Source organism: Meriones unguiculatus, chromosome 12, assembly GCF_030254825.1.
Source record: "Meriones unguiculatus strain TT.TT164.6M chromosome 12, Bangor_MerUng_6.1, whole genome shotgun sequence".
NCBI lineage: Eukaryota > Metazoa > Chordata > Mammalia > Rodentia > Muridae > Meriones > Meriones unguiculatus.
In genome coordinates, this window is record NC_083360.1 from 27,262,509 (window position 1) to 27,282,804 (window position 20,296).

At 49.3% G+C, this 20,296-nt stretch overlaps 1 protein-coding gene across 2 annotated transcripts in view; it reads right to left on the reverse strand.

Moving 5' to 3' along the window:
• Positions 1–6,466: 6,466 nt before the first annotated feature.
• Positions 6,467–20,296, reverse strand: part of Crmp1 (collapsin response mediator protein 1) — a 51,773-nt gene continuing 37,943 nt past the window's right edge. For both annotated transcript variants that reach the window (XM_021630675.2, XM_021630681.2), the window contains exons 7-14: positions 19,994–20,062; positions 19,081–19,201; positions 18,209–18,365; positions 15,928–16,069; positions 14,681–14,851; positions 11,930–12,109; positions 9,663–9,828; positions 6,467–7,476 (exon numbers count right to left, since the gene is read on the reverse strand). In XM_021630675.2, coding sequence (XP_021486350.1) covers positions 7,385–7,476; positions 9,663–9,828; positions 11,930–12,109; positions 14,681–14,851; positions 15,928–16,069; positions 18,209–18,365; positions 19,081–19,201; positions 19,994–20,062 — 1,098 coding nt within the window. In that variant the 3' untranslated portion in view covers positions 6,467–7,384. The remainder of the gene's footprint in view (positions 7,477–9,662; positions 9,829–11,929; positions 12,110–14,680; positions 14,852–15,927; positions 16,070–18,208; positions 18,366–19,080; positions 19,202–19,993; positions 20,063–20,296) is intronic.

Genomic DNA, 20,296 nt, shown 5'->3' on the forward strand with positions numbered 1-20,296 from the left:
CCAAGCACTTTAAGGACTGATACGCTTCCCCTGTGATTATCAGGATTTTTATTTTCATTTAATTATTTTTTATAACTTACTTATTTATTCACTTTGCATACCTATCACAGCCCCTTCCCTTTTCTCCTCCCTGTCCCACCCTCTCCTCTCCTTTTCAGAAAAGGGGAGCCCCCCACCACTACCCTAACATGCCCTGACGCATGCTCTTCCACTGACTACCATCAAGGCAGCCCAGCTAGGGAAAAGTGATCCAAAAGCAGGCAACAGAGACCATGTCAGAGATAGCCCCCACACCACTTGCTAGGGGACCGACATGAAGACCAAGAGGCCCATCAGCTAGGTATGTGTAGGGGGCCCGGGTCACAACCAGGAAATCAACCATGTTTCCCAACCCGCCTAGAACGAGGTTCCCAGTGTGAGTCCACAGTGCCCTCTAGTGGCATTCATGAGGCATGTCACCTGCGGAATCTGGAAAAACTGCTTTGTGCAGAATTCTTGAAGACTGCTTGCATAGGGATCACTGTGCCAACCTCCGTCCCCAGGTTTGATGGTGTGACAAATCATGTTGCTTACCCACAGCACCAAGACCATCCAGGTTACTTGAGTTTCTTAGGGTTTTCATTGTGTGATTAAACAAACAAACAAACAAAGGCCAAAAAAACCTTGGGGAGAAAAGGGTTTATTTCAGCCTACCATTCCATGCCACAATCCATCGCTGAGAGAAGAAGCTCAAGGCAGGAACCTGGAGGCAACAGCTTAGGCAGAAGCCTTGGAGAGCACTGCTTACTGGCTTGCTCCTCGTGGCTTGCTCAGCCTGCTTATAGGATTCAGGACTACTTACCCAAGGATGGCACCACTCACACGAAGGTGTGCCCTTCCACCTTCATCACCAAGAAAATGCCCTACAGATTTACCTACAGTCCAATCTTATGGAGGCATTTCTCAATTAAGATCCCCTCTTTTCAGATGAGGAAACACATACACACAGCCAACACAACTGACCTGTTGTCAACTTGACACACAAACACATCACTGCTCAACTGAAACCTTTCCTTCCTCATTTGTACCCAGGATAGCATGTCAATATTAGTATCAATATTAGTATCAAAGAGCATATCTTCAAACATCCCACCGTCCTTAAAATTCACCTTAAAGGTTTAGTCTCTTTAAAATGTCCAAAGTCTCTTTAAAAGTTCAAATCTTCTCTAAAATATTTAAAGTCTCTTTAGAATATCCAAGGTCTTAGACCTGTCAGAATGGCTAAGATCAATAATGCAGGGCCTCCTCACACCTGTCAACCTCGGCTCCAGCCACCCAGTGGACCTAATTGGACCTGGCCGTGACTCCAAGCACTGACACCATACCATGTGAGAACAGAACGCAGGGATGTGCCACACTATGCCAGGCCAGGCTCTTCAAGTTTTGTCCCTGGGCTCCCCTACAACTTTCCCCAGGTGACCCCTCTTCAGCTCTCTAGCCAGCCCCCTCCTTCTGGTGTCCTCACACCACGTTTGGCTTGTGGTCCCTGAGTGGGGTTCTTGGATCTTCAGACTGTAGTGCTGGCTCTCTACACCTCCAGACAGCAATGCCTCAAGACTCCAGAGTGGCTGAGGCTAAATCTCCACAGCCCTGGGACCTGAGATCAGCTGCTGGAGAAACTGAGAAGCGGAAGCCACGAAGGAGACAGTGGTGCCTGAAAGCCTCAGTTGAGGCTGCTGCTGACGGGGAACTCAGGGAGGGAGATGTGTCCAACAGTTTATTTGAGGAAAGTTGTTTTGCTCTACATCAGAGTTTAGGTCTGTGTGAATCCCTTGAGGCATGAATCGATAGACCCCTTCCCCAGACCTCTCTAACTATCATGACAGTGTTTCCAGTCTCTGTAACTGTCACAAAGGTCATCTCCAGACCCTCAAAGGACCCTTTCCAGATTATGCTAATTATAGATGAAAAGTTTGAACAAGAAGCCACCAATCCCTGAGCACAAAAACCCACTAATCACCAAATATGAAAGCCTACCAATCCCTGAGCTCTCCTAAGCTCAGGGCTTGAAACCCTACCAATCCTCACCCTGGAAATCTCTGCCCTGGAAACACTCACTCCCAAAGAAACTCTATAAAGCCAACATCTGCTCAGTTCCTTGCTGTCCTCTCCCTGGAGCAAAGGCAGTCGACTCTGGATTCGTCCCTCCCAATAAATCTCTTTTATGAGATCTACTGCCTAATATGACTCTTATAGAAAGAAGCCGAGAACAATGAAGTGAAGAAGGAAAGAAGGACGTAGAGCAGGACTGAGGCTCCTGAGCTCCTCAGCTCAGCTAGGGATACCCTCCCCTGGGAGCTGCAACGCCTCTGCTGAGGAGGCTTCCCCTCAGAGCTGGGTGATTGCTTCCATGTCTCAGGATGCCCTTCCATTGGGACACAGTCCCACCTCAGAGCTATGTGGTTCCTGGGCTCCTAAGTCCCAGGATACCTTTCCATCCATCCAAGCAGGAAGGCCAAAAATGAACACAAATGTCAACTCATGCTGACAAGGATATGGAGCAAAGAGAACACTCCTCCAATTGCTGGTGGGAGTTCAAACTTGTACAACCACTATGGAAATCAATATGGCAGTTCGTCAGAAATCTGGGATTTGATCTACCCCAAGACCCATCTATAGTGCTTGTGGGCATATACCTAAAGAATATTCCATCCTATTACAAAGACACTTGCTCAACTATGTTTATAGCAAGTTCATTCACAAAAGCTAGAAACTGGAGACAACCTAGATGTCTCTCAACCAAAGAATGAATAAAGAAAATGTGGTATGTTTACACAATGTAGTTATTATGCAACTGTTAAAAATGAAAAACAAGAAAATCATGAAATTTGCGGGTAAATGGTGGGAACTGGAAAGGATCATCATGAGTGAGCTGTCCTAGAAAGACACACACGGTAAACACTCACTCATATAGACATATAATATAGGATAAACCTACTAAAATCTGTACATCTAAAGAAACTAAGCAAAAGGGAGGACTCTGACTAAAATGCTCAATCCCCATCCTGAAAGGCAAAGAGAATGGACATCAGAAGAAGAAGAAAACAGGAAACAAGTTAGGAACCTGCCACAGAGGGCCTCTGAAAGGCTCTGCCCTGCAGACTATCAAAGCAGACGCTGAGACTTATGGCCAACTGTTGGGCAGAATGCATGGAATCTTATGTAAGAAGTGGGAAATAATAAGATCTGGAGAGGACAGAAACTCCACAAGGAGAGCAACAGAACCAGAAAATTTGAACACAGGGGTCTTTCCAGAGACTCATACTCCAACCAAGTACCATGCATGGATATAACCTAGAACCCCTGCACAGATGTAGCCCATGGCAGTTCAGTGTCCAAGTGGGTTCCATAGTAATGGGAAGAGGAACTGCCTCTGACATAAACTGATTGGCCTGCTCTTTGACCACCTTCCCCTGAGGGGGGAGCAGCCTTACCAGGGCACAAAAGATGACAATATACCCACTCCTGATGAGATTTGATGGAGAGATCAGAAGGAAAGAGAGGGGGACCTCCCTATCAGTGGACTTGGGGAGGGGCATACGTGAAGAAGGGGAAATTAGGAGGGGAGGAGGGAGGGGTTTATGGGGGGATACAAAGTGAATAAAGTGTAACTAATAAAAGTTTTAAAAAGTGACATCATGAAATTTTCAGGTAAATGGATGGAAGGGGGGGGAATCATCCTGAGTGAGCTCTTCCAGACTCAGAAAGATAACCATGGAATGTGTTCTCTTACAAGTGGATCCTAGCTGTTAAGCAAATGATAATCATGCTGCAATCCAAAGACCCAGAGAACTAAGGAACAAGGAGGGCTCTAAAGGCATGCATGGATCACCCCAGGAAGGGCAAATACAATAGATTTTTCTGGTGGAGTGGGGGCAGGTGGAAATTGGAACAGAAAAGATTGGGAGTGGGTGAAGGAATGGAGGGAGAGACGACTGGAATTGGGGGCTTTGGGAGGTGATGTGGGAACCTAGTGCAGTGGAAACTCCCAGGACTCTACAAAAGTGACCCCCATGAGGACTCCTAGTCATGGAGGATGCAGAACCTGAACCGGCCATCCTCTGTATCCAGGCAACTTCCAGTGGTCAGGCTGGGACCCAACCCAGCTACACAATCCTCAGCCTACGATCTATCCTGTCTGCAAGACAGATGGGGGCAGCGGAGGAGCAGAACTTTTAGGAGTGGCCAAAACATGCCTGGTCTAATTTGAAGCCCACACCACAAAAGGGAGCCCATGTCTGATACTGTCTGGGTGACCAGAAAACAGGCTTAAATAGCCAAGAGACTCGGGGGAAAAAAATCAATAGAATGATTCCTAATGATATTCTGCTATATTCATAGATCAATACTTGGCCCAATAGTCATCAGAGAGGTTTCCTCTGGCAACTGATGAGAGCAGATGCAAAGGCACAGCCAAACATTAGGTGGAGAAAGAGCCCAAATTTGAGATCTCCATAGAGATCCTCCCCTCGAAGCTCAGAAAACCCCATGGAAAGAGGGAAGAGAACTGTAGGAGTCAGAAAGGTGGAGGACAGTGGGAGAAAATGGCAGAATCAATTAAGTAGGGCTCCTAGGGGCTCACGGAAACTGAAGCAGCAATCATGGAGCCTGCATGGTTCTGAGCTAGATCCTCTGCAAACATGTTATGGTTGTTGGTTTGGTGTTTTTGTGGACTCCTAACAGTGGGAATGCGGGTGTCTCTGACTCTTTCACCTGCTCTTGGGACACTTTTCCTCCTACTGGGTTGCCTTACTCAGACCTGATATGAAGGTTTGTGCCTGGTCCTATTGTAACTTGTTATGCTATGTTTGGTTGATATCCCTGGGAGGCTTACTCTTTTCTGAAAGGAAACAGAGGATCTGGAAAGGGGGCAGGGGGACTGGGAGGAGTGAAGGAAGGGAAACTGTGGTTGGAATATATTGTAGGAGAGATGAATTTAAATATATATATATATGAAGTCTCTCTAAAGTATCTGAATCTCTAAAATTCCAGTATTTTCAATATGGACTCCTGAGAGAGAGAGAGAGAGAGAGAGAGAGAGAGAGAGAGAGAGAGTTAAATACCCTCTTAATCCAAGGGAGAAGAACCAGGGCACAGTCACAACCAGAACAAAACAAACAGAAGTTCAGCAATGTAAATCTTCAGTGCCCGATGCCTGGGACCCACTCACAATCCTGTGGATTGCAAAAGGCCGGCACAGCTCCACATCTCTGGCTCTGCCAACCACAGCACACATGGCTTGTCTCCTAGCCTCAGGCTGGCTGCACACATGTCCTTGCTGGTTGTCCCGTGGCACTGGCATCCCTGAGATGCTGGGATCCCCTCTGCATCTGGGTGCCACTTTCACCAACAGCATCTCCGCAGCTCTTTCCGGAGGCTCTGACACTGCCACATGTTCCCGAGCCTTGACTTCTCTCCTTCACCCCCCCCCCATGCCTTTAAAACCAGCATCTCACCCCAGTGTGGTCGGACACATCTTAGTCCCAGAACTTGGCAAAGGAAAGTGAATGTCTGAGTTCGAGGCCAGCCTGGTCTCCATAGCCGGTTACAGGACAGCCAGGGATAAAGAGAGAAAATCTGTCTCAAATAATAAATAAATAAATAAATAAATAAATAAATATCAGAAATAGATAGATGGATAAATAAATAGATGGATGGATGGATGGATGGGGATGTTGGGAGGGAGAGGGAGAGAGAGAGAGGTGTCAGGGAGACTAAGGACAGGAATGCCTGGCCTAAGAGAAGCCCTTGTCCAGCCCCTGCCCACCTGACTTCCCTCCTAGGTCATGATAGTAGACCCCAGCTCCTCAGGAGGGACGGGTGTCCAGAGGAGGGGATTCCTGTTTTCTTCAGAGCTGGTACACAACCCCAACCCAGTGTGGGGCTTGCAGCCCCTGCAAGCTGACTCCTATGTAGTCAGGTGACTGCTGAGACCCAATGGACCCTGGGCCCTGCAGGAGAAGGATTTTGGAAAGGCTGTTTAGATACCCAGAAGATCCACAGCACACCCCAGGTAGGCTCTGGACACTCCGAGAGCCTGCAGTGCTTTTCCCTCATAGGCACAGCCGCTGTGAACAAGGATCTTTCTTCTGAAGGCAAGTTGGCCTAGTCCCATGTCCTTTCATACAGGGCTTCTGTGGAACTGTAGAGAAAGATTGCCACTCAACTTGCAAGGGTGCCCTTCACTTGGGGACCTTCTTCTTCTTCTTTAACCCCAGGCTGGAGAGCAGCATGGCTCCTTATGGAAATGTAAGCAATCTCCTAGCCCCTCCCTCTAGGGAGTCACTGAGCACTTTCATCCTTAGTGGCCTAGGTCCTAAACAGAATGGATATGAGCTGTGCTGTCAGTTAATGCATATTCTAGAAGCCCACCTATTGATCCAGGGTCCTGACCCATTTCTCCCAAATGAAAACACCCACTCAGGTCAACGGGCAATTTAATTTCTTTATTTTTTTTCCACAAGCTTTGAATTCAGAAATAGGAGCCACCAACAAGTCAGTTATTAAGTAAAAATGGAAGTGAATACAAAGGAAAACTGTACAAAACTTTAAAAATCTGACTGCCCCGCTGACCTCCTCAGAGGGACAGGGGCTCAGGCAGCCTGGGCAGAGCCATTACTGCACCATCCTCAGGCCTGAGTGGGGTGTCAGGACACCCCTTTCTGGGTGTGAGCCTGGCTGGGCCCAAAGCCCAAGGCTGGCTGGAAGAACACACAGACCAGAAAGACACCATGTTGCAGGTGCCACAGGGTTGTTGACACAGGACATGGGTGATGGAGCTCTGTGACCAGGTGGAAGGCTTCCCTGCCATTCTGCATATTCACAGGTCTCAGTCAGGGTGGGGGGTGGGGATGGCATCTTTCTAGCGAAGACTCGGGACGGAGCCTTCATTTGTTGAGAGTTTGGAAATCTCCCCAGGGGGGCTAAGGTCTCGGCCCTCGACCATCGATGTCCATCAGCCGCGCTCAGACTTGCATACGTAACTTCCTAACATGCATCCTATCCTAGAACAGCTACAGGGCACAAAGGAACCATCACTCAGAGGGTCGTGGAGGAGTGGAGGGGACAGTACAGGACGATGCTAAACCTGGGGGTCACTAGGAAGGGGAAATGGAGACACCATGCTCTGAGGTGGAGTCTGTGTGAACACACACTGTGGGCAAGGAACTTCCAGGCAAACACACCACACTAGTACCACTTCTTCCTAAGCAGAGAAGGAAAGAGCATCACTCAATCTCCCCTCCATCAGTACCAACTAAAACTGTGGGCTTCAAAAACACAGACAGGAAAAGGAATGGACATTTCCCCAGAATCCTTCCTTCTTGCATATCCGGCTCGTCTGAGGTCAACCGAGGCTGGTGATGTTGGAGCGGCCACCGGGGGGCGCCACGATGCGGTGGCCTGTGCGCCTTGGGTTGTTGTCATCTATCTGGGCACCTGAAAGAGACAAAAGGCCAACGGTGTGTGAGACAAGGCCTGTTCAAATCACCTTGGAGAGCTGATGCCAAGACTCTGCCCTCCCCACTTTTGTAGGAACTGCATAACCCCATCTTGAAATGCTCATCACTCCAACTCACCTTCAAGACTCTACTCAAGTTCACTCTGGGAAGTGTCCCTGACCTGCAAACCTGCCTGACCCCTCCTGGCTACCTGCCAATCCTGGGGTCCCCTTCCTCTGTCTCTGGCCTCTGTAGAGTTCGGCCTTGAGATAAGAAAGCACTTAGTGAATTCCTACTGTGCGCAGGCACACTCGGTGCACCGCTTCGGGCTGAGAACACGCAAATGATGGATGTGTGATTTACCCACGATTCAAAAGTAAGGGTGTTGAGGATCAGGCTGCATAGCAGGTTCATATTCAACCTAATATTAGGTCGAATAAGCTTCATAGGGCACATAGGTTGGGAAGGCAGGACCAGTGGCCCCACTGGCTTGTCCTCAAAGCCCACCTTCCTCTGCACAGCATCCCTCGCTCCGGTGGCAACAGTTAGATGTGTACATGCACACTACACAAGTCTGTGCCAGCATGTGAACTGATGTCCCTTCTGACCCTGGCTCTACAGGGTCTGTCTAGGCGGGCTACCGAGAGCCTGGCTTAGAGCACAGCTGTGGTTCTCCCAGCTGCCACATTGGCAGCCATCTTTCTTCCTGGTAACTCAGGATTCGGCCTGATCACTTCACTCATTTCCCTTCATAACCCTCTGCACCTTGCTTGCCAGGTCGTGAAAACCCCCGTGAGACTAGCATGCTGCACCTAGGTACTGCAGCAGCATCCTGCCTTTGAAGTGGGCAAGGGTGAACTTGATAGCAATTCAGGAGAATCAGCAATGTGTCTAGCAGCAACAGTAGCACTTGGTAAGTGTCCACGAGGCCCTGCGGGCAGCACTTCAGGGGGATGGAGGGCCCAGATGGAGGGCAGGCCGAGGGCCCTAACACAGGCTTGTTACTACATGGCTGCCTCTGTGCTAAAGATTTTGTCTCTGCACTTCTAATGATAGATCAACAGTATTTGGTGGTCTGATGGGACTAGAGAGCCATCCTGCAAGCTGGCATTGAGATGCCCACGTCCCCAGGGCTCTCAGCATGGAAGGCATCCATCTATACACACCAGACAAGATGCTAGGGTTATGCTTGGGGTCTCTCTGTGCAATAATGCTGGCCACCTTTAACACCAGAATTACACTCAGATAAGTATGCGAAGAAAAGAGCATGGAAAATGAGGTGCCCTGGGGTCCCCTGACCCAGAACCCACTGCTCTCTACCTGCTGGGTACCTCTCACCCTACAATTAAACTGAAACCACATCCTCTCACACCTGCCACAGGCTCTGTTGCTAGCACATACCTTTGCTTGCATGACCCAGTGACCTACTTTAGCCTGCTGCTTGTTTTCACGTAGCTCATGAGCTCATGTTCATGTTTTAAATGGTTCATGTTTTTAAAAGCCATTGAATGCAACATCCTGGACTTTAAACTGTGGGATTCAGCAGGTTCCTGGGCTCATCTGAAGCTGTCCAGCTGTTCCTCACTCATCATCAAATCCCTAGGACTCTGCAGAGGCTTTCTAACTAACAACTGGAATCATTTCAATGACAATGCAATGTTTCCTGTGTGTGTGTGTGTGTGTGTGTGTGTGTGTGTGTGTGTGTGCCCTCCTGTGGCCATCTGGTGAAGTTGCAGGGACCTGTCTGAGCTGGGACCTTATTCTTAAACTCTGCTGAGCCCTGAATCCTGGGACTTGGAAACTGAATTTTGCGAAACTTCAAACAATACCAGGGACACACTGCCACCACGTGGGGTGACATAAAGTCCATATTGTGCTTCCTAAGCCAGGTGAGTGCCAGGGTGGGGGAAGGGGAGTGACTGCCAGGCACAGAGCCTGTACCCCCACTTAGCTTTGAGGTATGAGAATAAGGCCCCCTCCCCCACACGCATGCACATGCTTAACCTCAGAGATGAGCAGTGCCGAGGTTAAGAATCAACATGTGCTGCACCTTAGAAACACCTGCCTACCCCGTGCCTCACTCAGAGCCACATAGGAGGTGCCCACACCTCCTGGCCATCTCTATCTACCTTGGCCCGAAGCCATGTGCTCCTTTCCACAGGAGCCCGGCTGCCGTGAAACTACCTGATAAGCTGAAGTTGGACTGGTGGAGGTTCCTGATGGGTGGAGGCTGGTGTTTGGAAGGTGAGGATTTGGCAGAAGGAGCAGGAGCTGCATGTTTGGGCGTGGCTGGTACCTCGTACACGGGGCCATCGTACATGCCCCTGGACACACCATGCAACCCATAAACCTAGACAGAAAGAGCGAAGGGTCAGATTAACACCATGTCTGTGCCTCGGCCCTGCCAACAGAAGGACCGGAGGCCGCACATATGCTCACACAGGCCACACTCCTGCACACACGGATGTGTGCCCACACTGTGTAATATGCGCATATACTTACCCACACACATGTGCCCCATAGATGTGCATGTCTGTTCACACGCGCACACAAAGCTTCAAGCTGAAGGCCCTCAAGTCATTGCCACACGGTCACTTTCCCTGCCACTCCCTCCACGGCAGGCCCCAAGCCCAGACTACAGTACCCCAAGGCCAGTCTCCTCACCTTTACAGAAATAGGGAGACGAGGAACTGGGGGCAGGCGACTGGTTGAAAAGGGAGTGAGGGTTACACAGGAAGGCAGAGGAATCACAGTACTAGAGGGACTGGTCAGTGGCACCTCAAGAGGGAAGGCCACCACCATCCAGAGTGGAGAGGCTATCAGCCATAGAACTGAAAGAAGCCCCGCATAGCCCAGAACTGAGACAGGGACCCTCAAAAACTACCAAAGGAGATGGCACTGGCTCCAGGCCTCAGGGAACAGCAGGCATTTAGGGAACTGTACAAGGCCCTCTAAGGGCCACTGGTGGCAAGTGACCATGCCCTGACCCCAGCTCCAGGCTCCTCCTCCACAACTCGCAGGCTCAGCGTTGTCCCAAGTCCCCATTCCCTGACTACCAAGGCCTCCAGTGGCCGGTACCCCTTTCTCAGGCCCAGCCACCCCGATTCAGATGTCTTCCTTCAGTCACCACCCTTCCTCTGGGCTCAGGGTGGCCAAAGGCAGGTTCTGTGCCCCATCCCCGGCTTGGCTCCTGTCCATTGCCCAGGCATAAGAGCAGGGAACCCTACAACAACCTGACCCTCTGATGTAAACTGATGACTTAGCATTGGTGTTTTCTCAGTGACCATTAACTCTTCACCAGAGTCCTCAGTTGCAAACCAGTTGGAAGACCTACATCCCAGCAAGGGATGCCACCAGCCCTTGGTGGGCAGTGGGTATCCCAGCCATTCTGGTACCTGACACCTTTGGCAAAGGCATCGGAACAGCTGACAGATGGGGGCAACTCTGTGGGGCCTGGGGCTGGGAGAAGGTGTCTGGCCTTGCTGTCTAAATCATAAATGATAAAGTATAAGAATGGGAGCACACATGTGAACACATACATCCACTCACATACAAATACGCATGCACATATATACACCCTATATGCAAGGCACACATATATGCAGACATGTATAACATAAGCAGGTATAATATACATTCAATAAGTGAACACATACATAAGTATGTACACAATTGTCACACACATATTATTACATGGATCATACAATCAACAGACAAATGTGCACACATGCATGCACACACAGTATACACAATGGGTGTGTGCACACGTGTATGTGTGTGCAATACATGCTGTGGCACACATGTATTGTATACAACATAGACACACATGTATGCATGCATAAGGAACAGAGACACACAGGCAACATACACAGCTGGCCCTTCTGGCACACATCATTACATAGATCGTGTAAATAATGAGTTGATATGGTGACAAGAGGGTCACAGACAGGGAGGACAGCCACAGTAAGGAGTCCAAAGTTCCCTCCTCTGAGTCAGAGACAAGGCCAGAGCCTGCTTTATGTCTGGCTGAGGTCTTCCAAGACCAAGGCTCAGAACCTTGGAGAAGGTAGATACAGATCTGGCAGGAGGGGAGAATGAGGGTGAGGCAGATGGAGGGTTGTGGGCTGTGTACTCTCACTGCAGTGGCTGGGTAACTGGGTAAGTCCTTCCTAGCCCCGAGCATCAGGTTCTAATTTGGAAGATGAGGCTCATGATCTTCCAGAGGACCATGTGAGGATCCTCCACCATGATGCAGGTGGAGGATCACCAGAAGCTGAGCAGCTCAAGGACACCCCTCCTACAGACCGCTACAGCCTGCAAGGCCCTGCAACCTCCCTGAGCTTGTCTGATCTCAGATGAATGAGCAGGGGTACATGCAGCCACATCCAACTCTGTCCAGTTTCTAAGAAGCATGGATGACACAGCACAGGGCCCTCGACTCTAGAGCTCACCTTGCTCCTGATCCTGACACGCTGGTAAAGGTGCTCTGGGAACGGCTTCCGAGGGATGAAGCGACCCATGCCCTTGCTGACGCTGATGTTCCCATCCTCGAAAACAATCTTGCCCTGGCTGATGACCACCAGAGGTGAGCCGTGGCACTCCATGCCCTCGAAGATGTTGTACTCCACGGTCTGTGAATGCAAAAGGCCCAGATTTACTTCTCTGCCACACCCAAGCTTCTCCTTCGTCAGCACGGCACACATAACATGATGCTCTTAGTGTCTTCTGATGACTTTTTCTTCTCTATGTCATAGTTTACTATGTACAACAGTCAATGACTAGCACCTGCTGGGCCCTAACGCTGTTAACACTCACCAGGGCCTCTCCAATGGGAGAGGTGCTTGCTTGAGGACAAGCGCTGTGGACAGTCTTGTAATGTACATTTCTGTGACTTTGTAACCTTTTGTACATTTCTGTGACTTTGTAACCTTTTGTACATTCCTGTGACTTTGTAACCTTTTGTACATTCCTGTGACTTTATAACCTTTTGTACATTCCTGTGACTTTGTAACCTTTTGTACATTTCTGTGACATTGTTACCTTTTCTACATTTCTATGACATTGTTGCCTTTTGTACATTTCTATGAAGTTGTTACCTTTTGGAGGGGAGAGCTTCCTAAACTAAAGTACAAGATCAAAGGATATGGGCTTCCTTAAAACACAGTACTCAAGCAGATCATGCCCCAAGGAGCCCAGTCTGCACTGCCAGGTGGAAGGCAGGGAACACTGCATGCTTAGTCTGCTACTGCTGTCCCCTCAAATGAAACAGTAACAGGGCATGCAAGGTGGCTCAGTGGGTAGGGGCACTTACTGCTAAGGCTGATGACCTGAGTTCAGTCTTTGGGATAAATATGGTGGAAGGAAAGAACTGGCTACTTCACTATGTCCCTGACCTGCACATCCCCCACCAAAAAAAAAGAGAGAGAAAGAGAGAGAAAGGGGGGAAGGGAGGGGAAGAGGAAGGGAAGAAGGGAGGGAGAGGGAAAGGAAAGGGAAGAGAAAGAATGAGAGAGAAAGAGAAAAAAGAGAAAAAAAAGAAAGAGAGAGAGAGAAAGAAAGAGAGAAAGAAAGGGAAGAAGGAAGGAAGGAAGGAAGGAAGGAAGGAAGGAAGGAAGGAAGGAAGGAAGGAAAGAAGGAAAGAAGGAAAGAAGGAAAGAAGGAAGAAGGCAAGCAGCGGATTTGGTTAGGCAGTTTGTGTTTGCTGCTCTTGCAGAGGATGAGAGATGGGTTCCAAACACTTATGTCAGGCAGCTCACAGCCTTGTAACTCACGTTCCAGAGGGTCCAGCTCCCTCTTCTGGCCTCTGCAGGCCCTACATTTATGTGCTTCGACCCACAGTCCAACACACACATACATATAATTTAAAAATACAACAAAATCTTTTTTAAAAAATAACAAAAAAGACAACAGATCATCTAAAACTCTGCATTTGGTTTTTTTTTTATTCTTGAAGATGATACTCAATCCCATTAGCCAGCTGCCAGCATCTAATGGCTTTTCACCTATTTTTTTATTATTTGTTTGTTTGTTGTTGATTTTTATCAGTTACTGTAACAGTGGGCCATGTGTGGTTGGAAATAATCACGAGGTACGAAGTGTGTCTGGCAGAGAAGCTTTCCTACCTCCAGCTGAGCCGAGTGCTTTAAAGGGCTTCTCCTGCTTGTAACTGCCTCACACACAAGTGCTGACTGCCCATCATGAGAGTCCTTGTTCTGCTCCTTACCCCAGAGATCCTCAGCACGAGCTCAGGGCTGAGAACTCCACACAGCTCATAAGCCATGGACTGAGTCCCATCACACATTTGGATTGGACTACCACTGACCAACCCACTTCCAACCATCAAACAAATAGGGCATGTCTGTGCTTTTGCTAAAACACACTGTGTGGGTGGTCTGCATGTGTGGTCCTGCGATCTCCATCACCCAAAGAGGCGACACTAGATTCCAGCTCTGGCAACACCGTGGGTCTCCTTGAGGCTGTGACAGTATCATAGAGGCACACATCACACCCTGGAGTCTTGATGCTGTGACTTGCAGCTGTTGGGGAGAGCAGGTCTTTCTCCCCAGGCAACACACACTTATGCACGACATGACCCTTACGGTGCGACTGTCTTTGTATTCCACTCTATTCATTAGTCTCACAACATTTTCCCACTTTGCAAAGAACCTACCCTTCCTTAGGTGAGTGGCAGGCCTTGCCCTGAACTTTTTAACTTGTGCCGTGTACTTTTTCTTGGCTATACAGACTTCTTTTTTTTTTTTTTTTTTTTTTGCTTACTTTTTTCTGTAACCAGATCACAAACAGATCATTCCCCCTGCAGTTTCCGGAACTTATGTTGTGATTTCCATTCAAAACCATCATTTTAAAAAGGTATGCTGGGAACCGCAGTGATGGCAAAGGGGTAAGAGCACCGGCTGCTCTTTGGAGGATGCAATGACTAGGAACAGATGCCGCTGTCCTGTGGACATAGCCAGAGAGAGCAGCAGAAGGAAGAGAGCATGTTACCAGATCATAAGAGTAGCGTGGCTTTAGGCCTGCTCAAAGCACTATCTTGGACTCTCTCCAATAGACGTGTGAGTGGCTGATGCAGCCATATGGCAGATTTGGAAAACCCTGCATCATTTTTAGCCAGAAGCTTCTGAAATGGCTCAAAGGAAACACCCACCCAAACTAAAAGTGTCATGGATGGGCTTGGGACTTACTGATTTATGGCTTTTAGCTGTTATGGTCTTCATCTTGTCTGGGTCCCAGATGACTACATCAGCGTCAGAGCCCACAGCAATCCGACCTTTCCTTGGGTACAGATTGAAGATCTTGGCTGCGTTGGTGCTGGTGACGGCTACAAACTGATTCTCATCCATCTTGCCAGTAGCCTGAAATCAAGACCGGTGCAATGAGGAGAAGGGCGGCTTGGCACAGACTTGGGCCATCCTTTGGGGTCTTCACAAGTTGGATCCAGTCACACTACACAGAGTTCTGACCAGAGCAGGGATAAAAAAAACTGCAGAGGGCTGCCAACACCTGCACAAGAGCTACTGTGGTGACCTATCAGTGGTTCTAGGCCCAGGTTTTATAAAAAAAAAAAAACTGGGCCTGGGAGATAGTTCAGTCAGTGAAGTGTGTGTGACAGGGGTGTGAGGACACAAGCTTAATTTCTGTAACTGATATAAAAAGCCAGGCACAGCAGCATGGACTTGGAATCTTAGTACCAGGGAGAGGAAGACAGGATGGTCCCTGGGGCTCAGCAGCCAGCCAGTCTCACACCTCCTTGGTGAGCTATAGGCCAGAGAGGGACCCTGCCTCAAAGAATAAGATGAGAAGTAGATGCTCAGTGTTTAAGAGCACTGGCTGTAGACCCAGATTCGATCCCCAGCACCTACATGGTAGCCCACAACAGTTCATAACTTCAATTCCAGGGTCTCCGGGGCCTTCTTCTGGCACACATGTGGTACACAGACACACATGAAGCCGAAAAACCCACAGCACAGAATATAATAATTAAAAGTAAAGGAGTAAAGAAGGCAGGGCCTAGCAGGATGACTCAGCAGGTAAAAATGCCTACCCTCAAACCTGATGACCTGAGGTCAATTCCTGGGATCTGGTAGAAGGAGAGAACTGATTCCCACAAGCTAGCCTCTGAATTTCACACAATGCACCACGGTGCAGGTGCACCCACAAACATGCCCACACGAAGACACACACACAATTTACAGAGCCTTTCTGATGAGCCAATGCCCGCTTTCATCCACACCCACTTTTCATCCTTCATTCAAGGACTACGACATCAGGAGGCAAGGACTCTCCTGGGGCTAGTTTCCCACCAGTCCTCTGTTCCGACCTCTACTTTCAGGAAAGGAAGACTGTGGAAACTTGAATCCACAACACTGGCCTGGATGGGCCAGGCAGGATACTGCTAGAATTTCCAAGGGGAGAGAGAGGGAAGACTCACCACTGCCTTGTCCCAGACAACAGTCATCCGCTCCTCTATGCCATTGACGCCCTCAGGGATCAGAGTGAAGTTGTCCTTGCCCACAGCCTTCTGGGCTGTGCTGTAGGGACAGTGGCCACTCCCTGTGACCTGCAAGTCTCCACTGAAAAGAGCAGAGAAAAACCAGAGTTATGTTCACTGTGAACAGCAGACACTAGTGTGTGTCATTTCAAGCGTCACTCGGAGTGGCGCTTCAAGCCCCAGTGGCTCTACAGAAAATTCTGAAGGAGGCATTGGGATGCAGAGGTTTTATCTCAATTTTTTTTTTTTAGAAAAATTCTGGTGTTTGGAATCAAACTTGGGTCTAACACATGCTAGGCAAGTGTGATACCAGTGAGCTATGTCCCCCAGCCCGGTTCAATAGACCATAATATAGTCAATGATCCAAAGTCAGTCTGTCAACTCGAAGCCTGCCAGGACGTCAGGAACCTCCCATCTGAGACCCGAGCCTCCCAACTCTGCATGTCACAGGAGAGTCACACACATGGACATGAGTCTCTTAGAGTGAGGTTTCTGGCCTATGGCAGCTAGGCCTTCTATGCTGGGTTCATAAAATAAGTATTAGCTGTAGGTAATAGCTGAGTGACACACAGCTCAGGGTTTGTCCCTTGTCCCTTGAGAGTTTGGAAGCTAGGACTCCTAGGTGCATCCAGAGCCCGAGTCTAGAGGCCAGTATTGGTTATGAGAGGGTTGTAACTTGGCATATGCAAATGCAGGCTGAGGCTGTTCTCTATAGTATTAAGATGCATAAGTCATTTAGATGCTAGACACATGCCTAGGAGCTGTTCTGTTTAGGACTGTCTGTACTTGTTTAGCAAACCCACACCATACACTGCTCTGTTCCTGAAATGAGGAGAGGCCATGGTGACGGTTGACAGAGTAGTGGGTGTAGGAACAGGACCACAGCAGCTTGGGATGAGCTGAGCTACCATTTTAAATCAAATGATGCCCCCCACACACACACCAAAAAGACCTGTCTGAGGAGGAACCCTCCAGCAAAGGTGTGGAAGCAGTAAATAAGCCAACTGAGAGACACATGAGACAGTGCTAGGCAGAGTGTGGAGTGCAAAGGCCCTGAGATACGGTTCTTTCTTAGTGGGGGCCCTGAGACATGGTTCTTTCTTGGGGGGGAGGGTGTCACTGTCAGCCTGAGACTTTCTTAAGTTGTGCAGAGAGAGCCAAAGGCAGAGGTGAGGTAAAGTCAACCTGGAGAAAAGACCAGGTGGAAGTCTAGTCAAGGAGTGGGGTCCAGGTGATATTCTGCCCTTTGGGTTCCACTTTCGAAGAAGAAATCATAGGGGTGTTCTCTCTTGGTTCCACGGACATTTAAAGCATACAAGCACCATGGACAGCGCATAAGGGGAGGGGAATGGTATCTTGGAAACAGAGGTCCTTGGAGGCAGAAGGAACCAGCACGCTGAGCCAGAGTGGCTATGGCCACGGGTGCGAGACATCATGAGTTTCTATGGACTGTGGTCATGTTCCTGCTATGGGCTTCAGTGCTGAGTTGTAATTGAGTTCACAAGCAAAACAGTGTCTGCATCACGTGGGGGCAGAGATTTCCACAGCACACATCCCAGAGTCTCCTTGTTCACACACAGTTACACTCGGAAGTCCTGCCTTATCCCCAAGCTCTGCCTCTCCTCTGCAGAGCTCCAGCCATCTACCCTCCCCAGGATAGCCTGTCCTGCTCAGTTCACTATGGAGGCCCTCTTCTTTCATGCTGACTGATGGAAGGGATTGAATTGGATGCACTTCTCCTGGGTGAAAAATACTGTGCTTTGCCAGTGATGCTGTCTGCTCATTAAAATGCCTTCCCTCCTCACTGAAGGACAACTAGCCCTGTACGAGCAGGCTTTTGATTCTGTGCATGTGGCCAATAAGCAAGCTGGGAGAGACAAGGAGACATTGCATATATTCCAACAAGCCCAAGATGACAGTAGCATGAAGTGGCAAAGGCAAGAGTTAAATCCTGGTCTCTCATCCCTAGTCCTGCAGCTACCAACCACACTAACTGCTAGGACACAGCACATGCATAAACAATACTGAACTGGCGGGAGGAGGTGGTGAATAAATGTGAACAATCATTAGGAGAAACACACCCTTGGAAGGATTTCTATAAACAACACGGAGTATTGTTTTCTGGGCACAGACCCCAAACCTCCCTTCTCTGTGTATCTAACCAGCTGTGGACTCTCTGGCTACAACCCCCACCCTGTGTCCTCATCCCCATGACTCTCACCAGGCCAGCAAAGAGGTCAAGTAGTCAGGCGTTGTGGGATCTGGGCTCAGGGGAGGAGAGGTCACAAATGCAGCTGCCTTGGCCCAGTTCTTGCTCCAGTAGTGGGTGCCATCGGTCCCCAGGCTGGCAGCTATGGGCTCACCGAAGACAAGAGGGCCTTGAAGAGGCAAAGATAAGGAGTGTGGTTACAGCCAATAGTGACCATGCTGACACAAAATGAGAGTCTGTGGCAGAGGAGTCTGACTAGAAGACAATAACCCAGCATCTTTTTCAGAGGCAACACCACACAGTGCCCCTTACTGTGAAGGCCCAAATCTGTAATTAGAGCAGCTGCCCTAGGCCAGCGCTCATCCATATCCAGCTCTGCTGCCCCCATACTATTGACTCTGAAACAAAGCCTTTCTCTTCCCAACCCACAACTGACTCTTCGCTAAGGCCATGGAGTAACTCTGAGCACAAACTCCCCATGTGAGTCTTGGACAGAGCCCAGGAGAAGGCCAAGCCAGTTGGAAAGCCCAGGGAGTGGCCCAAAAAAGAAAAGACAGGATACAGGAGGACCTTCTGGCCATTCCTGACTAATCATCAGCTTTGTGTGAAACCCCTGGAAAGGCTCTAAGGCCAGCCAAAAGCTGCATGGTCTCATCTAGCCAATGGAAGCAGGGACCATCACAAATGAAGAAGCTGAGGCTCAGAGCTTGTCAGGGACTTGCAGAGGTCTCTGACACATGGTATACTAAGAATCGAAGCTAAAACCAACTCCACATCACCCCTTCAGTACACTAGAGGCCAGAGGCTGCCAGCTCCTGGCAGACCTCTGCCATTGAGTAACCGAAACAGTCCTGTCGCCCCTCAGGAGGACAAGCATCACCTACCTTTCTTCCTGGCCAGCGCGATGATGTCTGCCGCACTCTTGCTCATGACCTTGGTGATATACACGGGGCAGTTGATCCGGCCTGCAATGGCAATAGCCCGGAACACAGCCTCGGCCTCCAGCTGGGGACACAGCAAATACAACGGTCACAAGAGGAAGGGGGCAGCCACTCCTGAACCTATATTCTTCCATTCTCCTTAAGAGTTTTCAAAAGTGAAATCTTCAATGTAAAAGGAGAGTAAAACAGATTTTTTTTAAAAAAATAAGAGAGTTGGAGATAGAATAATGTCCTGGGCTTGTTTGGGAACACTCTACAGGCTGTGTTAAAGAACTCTCCCAAGAGGACGTTGCATGGAAAGGCACACAAAACGGTCATGGCAAACGACTGACTCCATGACATCAGAGCATGCCCATGGCTGACAGGGCTCTATTTCTCACTCACTAAACCTGATTCATTTCATCTCAGCCCTCGCTAACCCCACTATGTTCTCAATACCAGCAAGTCAAAGCACCTGCTGTGACTTCTGTTTCTGGTCTTTAATTTACAATCTATCAAGGCCTTGGGCATGGCCATAATAGAGGTATGATTTGACATGGACACCAAGGGACTCTTCAGTCCATTTTCCTGTCACCAATATACCAAGTCTTCAGTGAAGATTCTTCCCCAGTCAGGACACTGGGGTGTGTGCGGGGTCCAGGAGTGATGCCCCTGGACCCTGGAATAGGCAAAGCCTTTTCCGGCCCCTCTGACTCGCACCCTCCAGAGCCCTGGGAAGCAGCGGGGAGAAGGGAGCAGAGTGGAGTGGAGAGGGCAGAGCAGAGAGAAGGGGAGGAGCTGGGTGCAACTGGACTGTCCTGCTCCAAGTGAAAGGCTTAGGGATATGAGTACTTGGCAAGGAATGGGGAGTCCTTACCTCCTCAGGTCTACTCAGGGCATGCCCCTCGGGACCCGTGATGCCCATCTCCAAGATCCGCTTTTGTTCCTAGGAGACAATCACCAATGAGCCAGAATTGGGGAGTTAAGAGGAGACACTCTTCCAGCCTCTGCTTGATGTGAGACAGATGAGGTCAGGATAGGGAGCAGGGGTCCTACAGGCCAGCCGGTGGACTGAGAGTGACTGCTTGCTCTCTCACCAACCCTCTTCTTCATCTGTCCATGCCTATCCCCTGCCCAACCACAGCATCATCTAGAACAGTTGTTCTAGAACTCGAGGAAC